This window comes from Molossus molossus, unplaced genomic scaffold, assembly GCF_014108415.1.
Source record: "Molossus molossus isolate mMolMol1 unplaced genomic scaffold, mMolMol1.p scaffold_m16_p_11, whole genome shotgun sequence".
In the NCBI taxonomy this organism is placed as follows: Eukaryota; Metazoa; Chordata; class Mammalia; order Chiroptera; family Molossidae; genus Molossus; species Molossus molossus.
The window spans coordinates 49981227-49998386 of record NW_023425346.1 but is presented as its reverse complement, the minus strand read 5'-3'; the positions used below and the strand labels follow the sequence as shown (position 1 = coordinate 49998386).

Here is a 17160-nt window from a genome sequence, read left to right as displayed (position 1 = left end):
TGATAAGTCATATAAAAACAATGGGAAAATATGCTATTTTTTCTCTTTCACAGCATTATATTATATAATCCAAATATCTTAAGGTTAAACTAAAGTATAAAAGAGAAAAATTAATAGAGTTTCAGAAAGATTTGAGTGGTTTGTTGGCTGTGAAGAAACATCAAAGAAATAATAAAGCTCATGAGTACAGCTGAAATCAAGTCATTACTTCTTGCTTTGCCAGCAGGTGGCATTTGCTAACTGAGAAAGAAAACCATTCTCCAGTCTTAATGTATCATGTCGTTATTGAATGTTTCAAAGTGTGGGCTCACTGGCCACCTTATCCAGCGTTAGTATCTCCAAGTCTTAGAGCTAGCTCTATTGGGCTTTTTAGTTTTCAAGGGCTGCTAAGATTTTTCTTTGAGGTCTTCCTATTATGCCAAAAATCAAAACAAAACAAAACAATGAGTTTTTCCTCGAGTCATTTTCCACCTCACTTTTTAAACTATGGCTTAATTGAATTCTCATTCATGTGGATGTAGTCATGGCAGGCTCTGCTGATTTCTTGCCCTCGCTTGGCACCTTTCACTTCTGTTTTCTTCCCATTTAAGTAGCTCTGGGCATGCTGTGCCTCTATTACAAGTATGATCAGTTGACAATTTCATCAGGCAGAGCCATAAAAGTGGTATAGCACTGCTATTTGCTCTCTCTAGAGTGACGTGAGGAACAGGTCTGTGGCCCGGCCGGTGTGGCTCAGTGGACTGAGTGTCATTCCATGGGCTGAGATTCCCGGTTAGGGCACATGCCCGGGTTGCAGGCTCGATCCCCGGTATGGGGCGTGCAGGAGGCAGCCGATCGATGTTTCTCTCTCACATCTATGTATCTCTCCCTCTAAAAAAAAAATCAATAGAAACATATTTTTAAAAAAGAGAACAGGTCCGTGTGTTTGCTGTGGGCTGAACTCTACCCCTCACTGTCCTGTACCCTAATTGCTGAGAAATGGTCAGTGGTGCAGTGTGAAGTTAGTGCAGGAGACAACCTCTACCAGACTTCCGGTCCCTTGTTACACTCTTTCACCTATGGATTTCAGAATATGTCACCTCTGAGCCCTTCTCTCTGTGGGACAACCTTAAAAGAATGAAGAGTAGGTCAGAAAACAGTTAATTTCTCAAAAAATCTGGAACAAGCGAGGATTGGAACTGGAATTTAAGTTTCAAGGGTCTTTTCCTAGGGATATGAAAATCCTTCTATCAAATGTAGATGGACATATATCTGTAATTTAAAAGGTATTTTGTCTATAAATTCTATATGCGTAACAACATTATTTAGCCTTTTGTGCATTTACTTGAACTAATCCCACCTTTAATCAAAACAAACAAAAAGTTGTGTGCTGTCTCTTTAACAGGAAGACCGTGCTTCATGGGGGCTCACGCATCCCTCATCCCTTTGGAATAAGCTTGTTTGAGGACAGTGTGTTTTTCACGGATTGGACCAAGATGGCTGTAATGAGGGCAAACAAGTTCACAGAGACCGACCCACAAGTGTTCTACCAGTCTTCCCTGAAGCCCTTTGCCGTGGCTGTTTACCACTCCCTCCGGCAGCCGCAGGGTAAGCCCCACAGCAACAGAAACCCTCTGGGACTGGCCTCCGACGAAAGGCCTTCTCAGAGCCGTGGGAGTTCAGGGTGAGGGGCCTCGTGGGGTTTGGGTGGCATTCTCCAGGATACAAAGGGTTAGCTAGAGAGTTAAATCTTCTGAAGCTGGCTCTGCAGATCATGCGCATTCTGGAGAAACCTGACGTATTTCGGGAATTTAGAGATTAATTTAACAGATATTTATTGTCACCTGCAATGTGCTATATCCTGGGAATATAGCAGGAAACAGACCAGACCAGAATAACTATCTTCATTCCACTGGAGAAATCTTGCAATTCGATGTTGTAATATTACAGTTGAGGAAACTGAGGCCCAGAAGAAGACAATGACATGCCTAAGTGCTTACTTTAGGTGCTGTCAGAGTTCTTTGGTTTGCATTAGGTCTGTCACAGGCAAGTTGGGTTTGGTGACTCTCTGGCTGGCCACTTATTTAAAAAGTAAACAAATATATTTATTTAGACACTGTTTGGTCTTCTTTTATGGTACGTTTTGTTTGAGTTTTATGGTTTTAGAACAACATGACTATCTGGACTATATAACAACTCTTTTCTGTATTTGCTTGTGCATCAAAGAGAAGAAATATGAAAAATTGAGACTATGATGGTAGAAAGTTTAATATTAGTGAATAGTCATTCAGAGAATGACAGACTTGACTTTAAAACTCTTGTGCTAAGTGATGCATCTCAGATCTCTCCTAAACCACCACTCTTGCCACTTTGAGTCATATAATCACATTTTGATCCCACCTGACTGATGGAGAAAGACCATAATTAGGCTGATTTTTTTTTTTTTAAAGAAACCATCCACTAGAACTAAAATATTCAGATGAATATCCTACAATGTTGTCATCCTGGGAAAACATACACTTTATATGAAAATATATACTGAATCTGAAAACATTTTGGAAATCTCTATTTGGAATAAACAGTTCATGAGCCTTTGACCGAAAATATTCCCCAATTCTATTATCCAACTTACTTTTGTTATTTGCCTTAGAATGATGTCTGGCTGTTGTTTCTCCAAATCAATCCACCTGAGACAGTAAAGAGGCTCTTTTGAAGAATAAGTCAAAGGCCAAGAAGACAATTTTAGAAGCAAATATGACATTTTTAGCTGTGGCAGCATTGTGTACAGTGAACTTTCCAAGGTCACAGCATTTGACGGTGCTTTTGGAAGTATACACTGGTTTGTGTTGCAGACTTGTAGGGTTCTGAGTCAGATCTCAATGTAGTATAGCTGGTTGGCCACTGAATAATCTTGGGCAGGTTTTTTATCTTTTGGAGTCTTGGTTTACTCTTCTGTAGAACTAGGGTACTACAACTTACCTCTTAGAGTCATGAATTGTAAGTTGGTTTAGTTACAGAATAAGCAACCAGTGATTATAGTTATATCTTACAAAGGGAAAAATAGCACTTAAGGTTTTTAGCTGGGGGAGGAAGTTTTTTTCCAATCATTGAGGCTAGCAGACACAATTATTGGGGGGAAAAGACCCTCCCAAATTATCCAGTTGCAGAAAACTTGTTCTTTGCCACCACCAGTTGGAGAGTAGAGGGAAGAGAAGTGAAGAAGTTGAGCCCAGGCCAGTATGGCTCAGTGGTTAGAGCATCGGCCTATGAACCAGAGAGTCCAGGTTCAGTTCCCGCTGGGGGCACATACCTCAGTTGCAGTTTGTCCCCGGCCTCAGTTGGGGTCATGTGGGTGGCAGCCACTCAATGTGTCTCTCTCACGTCTATGTTTCTCTCTCTCTTCCCCCCTCTCTCCCTCCCGCTCTATCTGAAGATGGATGCAAAAATGTCCTCTGGTGAGGACACAAAAAAGAAGTTGAGAAGACCACTGCATCCAGGGGCAGGTGCATACAGTAGCAACCTGTAGTGATGTCTCTGAATGTTAAACCCATTAATCTGTTTCACCTACAGGGCTTCACATGTCTGGGATAGTTATACATTTCCCATTGAGATTTTACCCTGCTCATTTTTTTCTTCCAGCGAGCAATCCATGTGGAGACAACAATGGGGGCTGTGAACAGGTCTGTGTCCTCAGCCACAGAACTGATAATGGTGGCTTGGGTTACCGCTGCAAGTGCACATTTGGCTTCAACCTGGATGTGGATGGCCACCACTGTGTTGGTGAGAAATTGGTTTTGGACTGTCTTTCTGGAAGGTGGCACAGGGGTGTATGCTGCTCTTGGGCTCGGGCCAGCTCGTTGTCATACTTTCTTACTTTCTGTAGCCCACAGGTCATCTTCCTCAGCAGGCACCACTCCCCTTTTATACACAGAGCTGAGTTTGAAGAAGTAAATTTCTGTCTCTTGGGACTTGCCTTTAATTCCACATCTAGTGTTTCCTGGGGCTCCCTTTCCCCTTTGTCTCCTTCCTGAAACCTTTGTCCGCCTTTTGAACTATGCGTTTGAAACTCCATAGAATTTCCTTTTGAGTTCTTTTTCTACTGTGTATACTTTTCCCACTTTAGGTGTTAACCTTAACTTTAATGGAAAGCACTTCCCATCACTTTTGTTCACCTCTCCTAGACTGCCGCTTACGCTGCTTAGAGTCAGGTCCCACCTTGATCCCACCTGTCTTAATTGGGGTGGCTCATTTTCTCATTTAGTTTTTCTCTTTTTAGTTAAAATTTTCTCTTTATATCTACTTCTATAATCCAGGTTTTATTCTTACTTACAGACCTCCTTTCTTCCTCTTTGGTTGACTACGTATGTACTCATCACTGGGCCATTGCTTCTGCCTCAGCTGATGAAGTGCCCCCAACAACACTTGTTTCTCTTATGTTCACTGTGACAACTCTCCTTGTTATGCTTTTGATAAATTCTTGCTCCCCAGATGGTGCTGCTTCTGGCTTAGTAAATTCTCTTATTCTAACTCAGACAAATTTGTTAACTTTTGTAGGTAATCCAGGATTCAGATACAAGTACCCTCATTTAGAAGACCATGTGTTTCTAACTATTATATTGACACTATATTGTCTAATAATTTTTATTTGAATTCCTTCTGTATTTTTTTGATGTGTTGGATATAGATCCTTCATCTTTCTCTTTCTAATTTCCTGACATACTGTCACTGTCTCTTTTTATTTTAAACATCATTTCTTTCCTATTTCCTCCATTTCTTCCCTCTTTCCCTTTTTTATCTCCTCTATTTCTTTCTAAATAATTTAGCTTGTTGCTGTTAATTCTTTACTTTCACTGGTCTTAATACCTCAAAAACTGCAGTAGGATTCTCTATACAAAAGTCAGTCTTACTGGAGAATTTTGATGAAATTACTATGCAGTTCAGTTAATACTGCTTTAGAAATTAAACATATGGACACCATCTTTTATATAAATAAATCTTAATGACAGATTTCTCAGAAAGGCGATTGTAATACTTGTATTGCCTTATAGCTGCTTATCTTTTTTCCTCCCGTTATTTCCAACGATGTTCTCTACAGATTTATTTTTTATGTTTATTTCAGAATTATAAAATGTGTTTATGAATGTATAAGTAATTCGTAGAGAATTCAGAGAGGGCAAGAGCCATGCCGTGGCTGACTGTGCTGTGTCTTTCTCCCTATAGCTGTCAAGCAGTTCCTGATCTTTTCATCTGAAGTGGCTGTTCGCGGGGTCCCGTTCAGCATCTCCACCCAGGAAGACGTCATGGTTCCAGTGACAGGGGATCCTTCATTCTTTGTTGGAATTGATTTTGATGCCCAGGAGAAAACTCTCTTTTTTTCAGATACATCAGTAGATATGATTTATAAACAAAAGATTGATGGTACAGGTGAGAATGGGCTTAAACAGTTTTTTGTCTGTCTTCAATAATAATGCATATATATATATGTATATGTACTTTGCTTAGTAAAACTTTGCATTCACTTCTTAAGCAAGCTTCTTTACTAAATATTTTGGGTTCAGGAAATTGATTGCTTTGTTTATGAATTAAGTTAAAAATGAATATTTTTTCTTTATTTTCAAAATTATAAATGATGGTGTATTTTAACAATGACAGGTATACACATAAAAGAAGCTGACATTCCATAAAGGAGTGTCAAGTGTATGAAAGCTGTTAGTGGGTTAATTGACTAGAGGGGAGTCCTCGTATGCAAGCAGCCAGATTGATGCAATGGGACCACCTCTCTGTAGAATTCTGGGCTACTTAAATGCTGGGCTTGGAATAATAATAATAATAATATTTTAAAAGACATGAATTATATGTAAATATGGATTTACTATATGTTTTCAATTGAATGGAATTCTGTTAAAATCTTCATAATCATCACAGAAAGATAAATTATATTCAGTGCTAGATTTTGCCAAATGCTTTTTCTTTATCTATTGATAAGATCATGTGGTCTCTATCCTTCATTTTGTTTATGTGGTGTCTCACATTTATTGCAGATATTGTACCAACCTTGCATTCCCAGAATAAATCCCACTTGATCATGTTGTAATGCTAATATTTTTTGAGGATTTTAGCATCTATGTTCATCAGGGATACTGACCTATAATTTTGGTTTTTTTGTAGTGTCTTTATCTGATTTTGGAATTTGAATAATGCTGGCTTGTAAAATGAGCTTGGGAGTCTTCCCTCCTCTTGAATTTTTAAAAATGGTTTGAGAATGACAGGTTCCAGTTATTCCTTGAATGTTTGGTAAAATGAACCTGTGAAGATATCTGGTCCAAGACTTTTGTTTGTCAGAGTTTTTTGATTACTGCTTCACTGTCATTAGTTGTAATCTGTCTTTTCAAATTTTCTGATTCTTCCTGATTGAGTTTTGGAAGATTGTATGTTTCTAGGAATGTATCCATTTTGTCCAGATTGCATGGACAAGCTTCTTGAAAGATTGGGCTATACATTTCTGTACCCAATTTCATGTTTTTCACTTACAGTTGTCCTCGTTTATCGTGGTCAATCAGTTTCAGACTCTACCGCGATAAATGAATTTCCATGAAGTAGGATTCTTTATTTATACACAGTTGTCCCTCCCCACTTCACGCTTGAACTTGCGTGGTTTCACTCCATCTATCACAATTTTTTCAAATATTACAGTCATTCCTTGAAAAAAAACAAAAAACAAAAAAAACAGTGATAGAGTGAAAACAGGAAAGCCAAAGAGCGCATTGGCGAGGGACGACTGTATTCCTCACCTCATCACAATCAGCCCACCATGTCACTTGAAACCATTCACATCCTGGTCACCTCTGGTCTCTGTTATTCTGCACTTTCTTCTGCCTAATTTTGTACCTTCCATGTCTTTGATTGCCATTTATACAGGAATTAGAACTCAGTGTAGGGAGCCTTATGACAGGGCACTTATTGACTGTTTTCCCTCCTAACCTGGAGAGTGAGAGGAGGTTCAGGAAGGTTTTTTATTGCAGGTGCTGATAAAAATCTCCATTCAACCTCTCAGAGGTTCAGACTTGTAGTGCCCACTACCTTTTGGACATCTCACACCACCTTAAGAGCAGATACCTTTATCCCATTTCTCACAGACCTTCTGCCTCAGGAACATGACCACTTTACCTTTTCCACCCTCCCCCCATTCTTCCCAGATATCTGGTGGTTACCTAAGTGTCTCCCACTCTTTTAGCTTCTCTCTTTAACTCGTTAACCTCTAACCATGCTGTGGAACATGGGGAATTCTCTGTTTCTCTCTGTCTCTCTTTCTCTTCCTCCCAAGTCTTTGCTTTCCTACAGCCCCCAGTTCACTAGGTCCTTTGGGAAATGTCTCTGTGCCGCCACCTGGCCTATTCTGCATTCAGAGACTGCTGTCATGCCGCCCTGTGCATTCCACTGCAGCACCCATTACTGTTTTATTGTTGCTTCTCAGATTAATCGCCTCCCTCCCTCTCTCTCCAACTTAATTATAAATACCTTGAAGACAGTGTCCACACTTCTTTCAAGATGTTTCACACCCGGCTGGTGTGGCTCAGTGGTTGAGCATCATGCACCAAGAGGTCGCTGGTTCGATTCCTGGTCAGGGCACATGCCCAGGCTGTGAGCCCGATCCCCAGTGGGGGGGCATGCAGGAGGCAGCCAATTGATGTTCTCTCTCATCAATGTTTCTCTCTCTCTCTCCTTCTCCTCTCCTCTCTAAAAAAATCAATAAACAAACAAACAAACAAAAAACCCCCCAGATGTTTCACTTCTTTAAGACTCTGTTTTCTCATCTGTAAAATAGTATGTGGGCCAGTTCCTGGCTCAAAGGAAGTGTCTAATCTAAGCTATTATTAGGAATACCATTAGCAATATTATGTTTTCTAAATCTACTCTGGTGGGTTTTTTTTTTTTTTTTTTTCAATTTTCTGTATAAATGAATGGAAAAAGCACAGGGATGGTTTTTCCTACTTTGAAAGAAAGAAGTGCAATTATTTATCCTGATTCAGATTTTCTTTGGTGAGAAAAGGAAAAAGAGGGCAAAAAGCATAAAAATTTTACAAAGACGAAAGTGGTCTTTTTTTTCCTGTACCTAGATCTGATTTCTTTGCTGGTATCTTTGCTGGTCTTTTCCAAACTTGGCAACTTTGTGGCTATGAAAGACTTGATGAGAGGGCCGGGCAGTCATACCTCAGAGATATCCCCCGGTCGTACCTGGCAGCGTCGGTTTATCAGAGCTGTCTGTGGGTGGTGTTTGTGAGGATGTGAACTCAGGTATCTCCTCTTCAGATGTTCTGCAATGAGAATTTTCCCCCCCTTGAACAAGGGAGTAAATCCAGGCCATATCACTCCTGGTTCTATTTATCAGAATCATATCTATTCTTTGAGATCTAAACTCCTAGGAATGGATAATTTCTAGGTTTATCTCATGTTGTTGCTCAACCATTTACATTTTATTTTATGTTTTGATTTTTGAATGGTATTGAAACATATTCTAACTCTGACACAAAATTTAAATACGCAGTAGTAGGAAAATGTATGCATAAAACATGCTTAATTTAAACCATGTCCATATTTTAACTTACAGGAAGAGAAATTCTCACAGCTAACAGGGTGGAAAGTGTTGAAAGTTTGACTTTTGACTGGATTTCAAAGAATCTCTATTGGACAGACCTTTCTTATAGAAGCATCAGTGTCATGAGGCTAGCTGATAAATCCAGACGTGAAATAGTCCAGAATTTAAATAACCCACGGTCCATCGTAGTTCATCCTATTGCTGGGTAAGTGTGTTCTTGTTTTTCTGAGAGCTTGAGACTGCATGTCTTTTAATTTTATTTTTATCTTTTTTGTGTGTGTGTTAATTTTTTTTTTTTAAATTATCTTTTTTTGTTGTTGGAAATGTTACAGATGGAAACTGCATGTGTTTTAAAGTTACTGAAAAGTGATGTCATAGGGATTCGGCAAGTTCAGAAAAATATAAGATTAACTATATAAATGGAAACCACCTTAAAGTTTATCCCTTTATCATAGGCTTAAGTAATCACTTCATCTCCTTCAACAAATTTTCTTCTTAGTTTTGCTTTCCCAGTCTTCCCAGAAGTGCCCCCACCCCCCTCCCTCCAGTTGCAGAGGACCAAACTGTGTGATACAGATTCCTTAGGGAAGGAATGAATATGCAGCAGAACTAAACAATTACAATGGAAAAGCCAAAGTTAAAAACCAGCCACGCATTGTTTTTTCTCCTGTCCTTATCTTAACTCTTATCTTTAGCCTTGGTTCTCTTAACCCTTAACCTTCAGCTCCACCTTGAGGATTTTTTGGAGAAAAAGACAGCTCAGACAAAGTCCTCTTATCTAAAAACAGGGAGGTCTGGAATTGCAAGAAAACTCACCCAAGCTCACCTGATGCAGAGCGAGAAGCCGGTGGGGTGCACTGGGCCCCTGCTGGTACGTAGCATGGATCTGGGTCTGCAAGGTGGTCCTTGGTGGGCTTCCTTGGAATCCTGACGCACTGTGTCACGATAAGACCATCTAAGTCACATCACCAGTTGTATTTGAATGGAACAAGGAAAAAAATGACTGATAATTCACTAAAGCCTGGTTCACTGAGGGCACATAGTAAGCACTATACATATATAATCACGACTAATCCAAAAGCTAGTTTGTGAGTGGGGTATATGAAATACCTGTTTTAGACATAGTGAATCTGAGGTTCAGAAAGATGAACTTGCCAGGGACCCACACTTTTAAAGCAACAGTTAGTATTTACATTCTAGGTCTGTTTGACTGGAAAGCCTGTGTGTCAAACACCTGCGAAGGCTGTCTCTAGAGTATTTACTTTATATTTTCATTTTCTCCTTATGAGATAAATATAATAAACATTTCAAAACTGATACTATTGATAAGAAATTTTATTGCCCTATAAACAGTTCAATCATTGATTTTCTAATGAATTTATGTTAAACTAAATCTTTGACATTTGGTTTTGAAAAGCTGTTAGATTCTTTTCCTAATGACTCCATTTAAAATACTATGAAGTCACATTTTGGGGAAAAGACTAATTTTAGTTCCTAAGGCTCTTATGAAAGAGAAAAGTCTCCACCCTTGCCACTTCTCAGAATAAAAAAAGATGCCTGAATAAGATAATGTTTAGGAGTCACGTTGATTTGATGTATTCTTCATCAGGGATGAAGTGCTTCCCTACAAACTGATCGGTTTCTTGTGAGAGATGACTGAAGAGTGATGCAGTGGATCCGGGACGTTTAATCCAGACAGACGCAGAGAGATGAAAATCTGTTTTCTTGTCCATAGCTTTTTATTTCACTTGAACAATATGGAATATTTAAAATATAACCCAAATTGCATCTTTTTATTTTATATTTTATTTTATTTATTGATATTAGAGAGAGAGAGAGAGAGAGAGAGAGACAGAAAGAGAGAGGGAGAGATAGAAACATCGATGAGAGAGAACATCTTTTGGCTGCTTCCTGCATGCCCCCCACTGGGGATCAGGCCCAGAACCTGGGCATGTGCCCTGACTGGGAATTGAAACGTCGACCTCTTGGTGCATGAGTCTATGCTCAACTACTGAGCCACACCAGCTGGGCTCGAATTGTGTCTTTTTAAAGAATGTACTTGGTGACAGTAGTTGTATGTCCTAAGTATGGCACATTGACTCTGCTCTGGGTATCCATTTAATGCCATTTGTATTTGTGAATGGAATTATATGTTGAAAACTGAACCTTTAATTAAGAATTAGATCAGTTGTACACTAAATCTGCTTAATAAGAAGCTTCCCTCCCCCTCTGTATAAGCCCCATAGCACATAAAGAAGATAAAATTATTTGCAGCAAGTCCCTGGAGACTCTGTGTTTGTGCTAAATCTCTCTAAGTTATGTAGTATGTCCCAGTGTTAACATCTTTGCTTCATTATTGCTTTTCCTAGGTATATATTCTTCACCGATTGGTTCCGGCCTGCTAAAATTATGAGAGCATGGGGTGATGGATCTAACCTTTTGCCTATCGTAAACACTACTCTTGGATGGCCCAATGGATTGGCCATTGACTGGGGGTAAGTAGGAATCATCCCAGATTACTGAGTTCCCACTTACTGAGGAACATACATGCGACAATATGTGAAAATCCAATGGAGTGAGGAAACTGGTACTACTTGCCCTCATGTATTCTTACATCACTGATTGGCGATGGGAGAAGGATATAGAATGCTGTAAGAACATAGAAAACCACGCAGTTAGCCAGTTTCTGCTGGGACAAAAACTCATGCTTTCATGAATATTCTGAGGAAATTTCTAGAGGAAGCAGAATGATATGACCTTGTGGAAGGTCAATATGGAGGAAACAAAGCCTAAACCCCATTAGAAGTAGGGTAGGGCTTTGATGAAGTGGAGGTCATGTGTAAGTGTTAGAGGGGGTGTTTTGAGGCTAGGAAATCTTTGGTTTCAATCAAATGTTTATTTGTCTATATCCACTCTGGGAGAATTTTTAAAGTATAAGATATAGTTCTCAAAAAGTTGATGATCTATTTAGGAGTATAGGAAAAGGTAAGAGGGTAAATAAACTTAGAGATATGAAATGCCAAAGTAATTTATAGGGGTAGAAAGGAAGAAATGTATTTACCCTTTCAACATAGATTAGCTACCAATATGTTTATTAACTTGTTTATTTAACAAGGAGAAAAATGAAATTGAAGATAACATTTTAAGTTTTCTAAGATATTTTTATTGAAATATCTAAGATACTTCATAAAAGTAACTTTTTCTGGAGAGGGAATAAAACTATTCAATTGCTAATGAGTATAATTTCAGTTTTGAAAACATTTAATAAATGTGTCAACTGAACATACTGTTTTTAAGTGCTCTCCTTATAGAGGATTCTTTACTAATTTCTGGATAACAATAAAATTAACTAAATATTTTATGATTGTAGTGCTTTACGACTGTACTGGGTAGATGCCTTGTTTGATAAAATCGAGCACAGCACATTTGATGGTTTAGATAGAAGAGTCCTGGGCCACATACAGCAGATGACACATCCCTTTGGACTTACCATCTTTCAAGGTATGCTTTGAAGCAGTAAAAGTCTGTGCTGTTTTTACACTTGGTAAGTTGTAATGGTAGACTCATTCTCATTAGGCAGTCTCACAATTCTGGTAAATCTCACTTTAGAATACAAATATTAAAACGGTGCTATTATGTATAGCCAAAATACTTGGTTTGTTGACTGAATATTTCACTTTTAGAGTATATTTTTTGTTTTAGACACTTTTAGGTAATAATATTGACACCTTGTATAGGTATATAGCACTTTGTAGAATACACATGTTATACAATTTAACATACCAAGCACTTTGTTATATAAATATTAAGCAAAGAAATAGTGAATTATAGCCTTCATCATATTTAAGAATAAAACAGCAAGAGCCGCTTGTAGTAACTGTTGTAGCATTTTGTTGTTCTCTGATGTTTGCAAGAACCATTTCAGAATTTTTGTGGAAAACTATTATATATGTTCACCAACTGTGTGTTCATGGAATGACTGGAGCTCTTTAATCACAAAGTTGAGTAAGTGACATCATCTCTGTTATATAGAAATGTTAGAATGTGGATTATGAAGAATATAGCAAGACATAGTTGTTTTTATCTTTTTGAAATAATATAATACTACTAGTAAAGATCACAGGAGCATGGAATTCCGGAAACTACAGCAACAAAGATCATACCAGTAACCAGTTTTCCTTCTCCTCGACTCCCCTCTTCAATGTAGGCATGCATGCTGTTTTGAGTTGAGTTGCTGGAAATAAGAATGCAGCTTGGCACTATAAAGCAGGTGGTTTGTTTCGTCTTGAAGACAGGATTTCTATGAATAATTGTATAGTTTCAAGGGGCAGGCCAAGAGGGTGAGGAGAGACTAAAACCTACCCCAGTTTTGCCTGATAAACCCCAATGAGTCCAGTTAGGAGGTGCCCTTTGGTGATCCACCAAAATCCTTACCCATAATGCTAGTTGTGTCCCTGGTCGAAACTTCCTACTGTGAATAATTAGCATAGTGCTTTAAAAAAAGCTAGACATTAACTATAAACCAAAGACTCTCTCACACACATATAGTGTGGAATAAATAGCTAGTAAATATATGGTGTATGTATTCCATTCTGTGGTCTATTTCTCTGCGGAGGAGTACATGGTATTTTAAAATATTTAAGAAATGCTTTTATGAGATTTTTGATGAGTCAGTTATATTCCTCCCCCCATGCATTCACTTCCTTTTCAGTAATGATGTCAGTTCCATGCTATTTGCTGTCACACAGAAACACTATAAAAATGTTAAATTTTATCTGCTCTTTGCTGGAGTATTCTGGGGTTGAATAAAAATGCAGTTTCATTTTTGGTTTCATCAGTATGAAAAAAAATTGAGTGTAAACCCATGAAAACAATATAGCATTCTCAAAATAAAATAAATACAATAAAAATAATAATAATTTTAAAAGTTTCTTGCAACGCTGCCCTTCATTGAGAATGTCTTAGGGAAATTTCTTCTATGGTTCGATACTGTGGAAATTATGCTTCTTTCTAACAAAGGCTAGATCTTCTTGACTGTCTCACCACACAGGACTAACGGGTTTATTGGATTCCTTGTCTATTTAGGTATAGTAAAATCCCTTCATGACTGGTGGACTGAGATTGCCAGTCAGTCTAGATAATATTTAGTGAGTCCAGGGACTGATGAGTCATTGATTAGACCATAGATAAGGAAAGCTGGTCTAATGATAAAATTTGTGACATCTCAGTCATTTCCTGGTTGGAATTTTTAGTCAGTTAAGCTATTGATAAAGAGAAAATCCACTTTGATTTCATTCTTTCTGTTCCTAACTATCAAAATGTATATGCTTACTTCTCTGCTTTGGTAGCTAGTGTAAAGTGCATATGATTAACTTTTTGATGCTAAGAATATTACACATGCATAGTCCATGGACACAGACAATAATAGTGTGGTGAAGGCCTGGGGTGGGGCAGGGCTGGGTGGAAGGGGGAAGAGGGGGGAAATAGGGGACATCAGTGATACTGTCAACAATAAAAACTAAACTAAAAAAAAAAAAGAATCTTACATTACTTTTACATTACTCTTTTGAGCTTCATGAAACATGAATATGGTTGTAGGTATAGGCACACTTCTGTGGATAATTTTATTGACTCCCCCCCAAACATATGCTGAAAATTCCTTTTTTGGACTAGATCTGTACTTTTCATTTTCAACAGCTTTTTATTAAAATCAAGTGTAAAAAGTTTTTTAAAAATTATCATTAAGACATAGGATATGAGATTTTTGACCTGGAAAGAACTTAGAGACGATCTAGTCCATTGCCTTAATTTTCCCAGGAAAATGAGCCTTCACACAGTTAAGAATTTGCCTACCAGCACTGATAGGTTAGTCCTGCAGTTGGGATAAGAACTCCACCTGATGTGGCACCTGCTAATGTTCTCTAGGAGAATCCTGAGGTTTTTAATGTTTTATTTTTACTCATGGAAGTCTAAACCTAATTGCTATTAAATGTCGTCATAATACATCATCCATGTTTTCCTGAATATGAACCTAATATTACTACATATACAGGCTCTTTAAGAGTCATTTCTAGAGAGTAACAAGTTATGGGAACTGATTACAGAAACATATTACAGATATTTATGGGAAAAGCTTCTCACATTTGCCAGAAGCATTACAAACCTATTGCATATTTTCAAGGGATTTAAAAGTGAATTGTTACAAAAATACTAATCACCCGTGTTTCTTCTTAGAATATGTATTTTTTACTGACTGGAGACTGGGTGCTATCGTTCGAGTCAGAAAAACAGACGGTGGAGACATGACAGTTATCCGAAGTGGCATCAGTAATATAATGCATGTGAAATCATACGATGACAATATCCAGATAGGTGAGCAAGACTGCCACACTCTTCTATATGGATGTATTTATTTAATACGCTAACTCCTTTTTTCTTTAAGTACTTACTATTTAATATAGAGCCTAATAGTTTTATATTCTTGTCACCCAGATGGTTTAATACTATAAGACTTAAAAATCTCTGTTCAACTCTGCTAACTCTAAAGGTGTGCTAGAAAAAATACATTTTAGCACTTCTGTTTTTATATTGAATGTTTTATTTGGCATGTTGATTTCCAAGAGGAAGCTTGCTTTTTAATATTGGTCTGAAAAGCTGTTTTTCCCATTTGTTTTCCTTCACAAACCACACCTGTGATGAACCGAATGGCAATGTGATTAACTCACTATCTCAGGACGTTGCTTTTTCAGGTTCTAACTATTGTAACCGACCCACGCACCCGAATGGCGACTGTAGCCACTTCTGCTTCCCAGTGCCAAACTTCCAGCGGGTGTGTGGTTGCCCCTATGGAATGCGCCTGACTTCCAACCACTTGACGTGCCTCGAAGACCCGTCTCACGAACCACCCTTGGCGCAGTGTGGCTCCTTTTCCTTCCCATGTACCAACGGCAGATGCGTGCCCAGTTACTACCGCTGTGATGGGATTGATGACTGCCATGATAACAGCGATGAGCACCTATGTGGCACATTTAGTAAGTCGCTTATACATTGGAGATACTTCTGGGATGAACAGAGAGAGGTGGGCTTAAAAAAAAAAAAGCTTGGGTGATCTCTATCGGAAAAAGTATCTTTTAAAATGTCAGATTTCAGGAAGCTAGACAATAAATATCATTCATAGATAATGTTATGAATGATCTCTTGCATTGGTTTGGACCATCTTCAATAAAATATCTTTTTGACATTAGCTATTTGGACCGATGCAGAGTCATTACATCTTGTCAAATCCTTAAAAAGTCAAATAAAAATAAACTGGATATAATCTTTAATATCACAGAATAGGTACTTGCCAATAACAGCTTTTGAAAATCTTATGAGCTACATTCCTCCTTCCCCCTCCTTTGGTGTAAAATGCATTAGGAGTGAAATGGTGTCTTCATCTTTGTGTTCTTCTTTTTATGATAATCTAGTTTATACATTTTGGAGCCTAAAAATGGTATTGCGTAATATAAAAGTATTCCATTAAAAAAATAGAGGACAATTGAAATCTCACAAATCTTTATCAAGGAGAGATTAATAGTAATAATAACCTCTTTTTAGAAAAAAACAAGAGGGATAGATTTGAAAATAAAAGTGCCCACTTGTACATTTTTCTGAAGATTCTAAAATTTTCTTTCTTTTGTGTATTATTTTCCTCTAAATGTGCAAATTTTTACCCAAATATTTTACTAATTTACATTTTTCAAATGACACACTTTTAAGGTTTCTGTAGACCAAGTTTGAAATTGTGATTGGAGCAAGTACGCTTAAAAATCAAGGGTAGGACTTAGTGTTATCCATTATGGCTTTAATCCAGGGCAGATTTCTAAACCTCTCAAAGCCTCAGTTTTCTTGTCTGTAAAATGTAGATAATTTTGTCTATCTCACAGCATTCTTGTGAGGAGTAACGAGAGAGAGAAACAGGCCTGGCTGGTGGGGCTTTGTTGAGCATCGTCCAGGGCACCAGTGTTTTTCTCTCACATTGATGTTTCTTACTCTCTCTCCCTTTCCCTTCTGCTCTCTCTAAAAACATATTTTTTTAAAAAGAGAGAGAAAAAATATAAAGCATGTAGAAAAATTCCTGGTGTATGATAACTGCTAAATAAATGCTAGATGATGATGACGATGATGCTGATGCTGAGGGCGAGGAGGAGGAGAATTTGAATGACTTGTATATTTCTCCTTATTTTGTATCATGTTCCTTGAAAGGAGAAGAATTGGGACTTTATGAGGTAAGGACTCACGTAAAAGGCTGCAAGAACCAATGTCTTCATGACCAATTTGTTCTGTTGTAGATAATTCCTGTGCACCTTCAGCCTTCACCTGTAGCCACGGAGGAGAGTGCATCCCTGCGCACTGGCGCTGTGACAAGCACAATGACTGCATGGATGGCAGTGATGAGCAGAACTGCCCCACCCAAACACTCACTACCTGCCCTGCATCTCTCTTCACCTGTGATAATAATCTCTGCATCTCAAGGAACTGGCTCTGTGATACAGATAATGATTGCGGGGATGGATCTGATGAAAAGAACTGCAGTAAGTTTTGAA

General features: G+C 38.1%; 1 protein-coding gene across 1 annotated transcript in view; it reads left to right on the top strand.

Moving 5' to 3' along the window:
- The window catches only part of LRP2 (LDL receptor related protein 2), a 202744-nt gene that overhangs the window by 78049 nt on the left and 107535 nt on the right, over positions 1-17160 (top strand). The window contains exons 14-22 of the mRNA XM_036254951.1: positions 1385-1587; positions 3619-3759; positions 5200-5403; positions 8588-8780; positions 10945-11070; positions 11946-12076; positions 14810-14947; positions 15325-15606; positions 16906-17148. Of these exons, the coding sequence (XP_036110844.1) occupies positions 1385-1587; positions 3619-3759; positions 5200-5403; positions 8588-8780; positions 10945-11070; positions 11946-12076; positions 14810-14947; positions 15325-15606; positions 16906-17148 (1661 nt within the window). The remainder of the gene's footprint in view (positions 1-1384; positions 1588-3618; positions 3760-5199; positions 5404-8587; positions 8781-10944; positions 11071-11945; positions 12077-14809; positions 14948-15324; positions 15607-16905; positions 17149-17160) is intronic.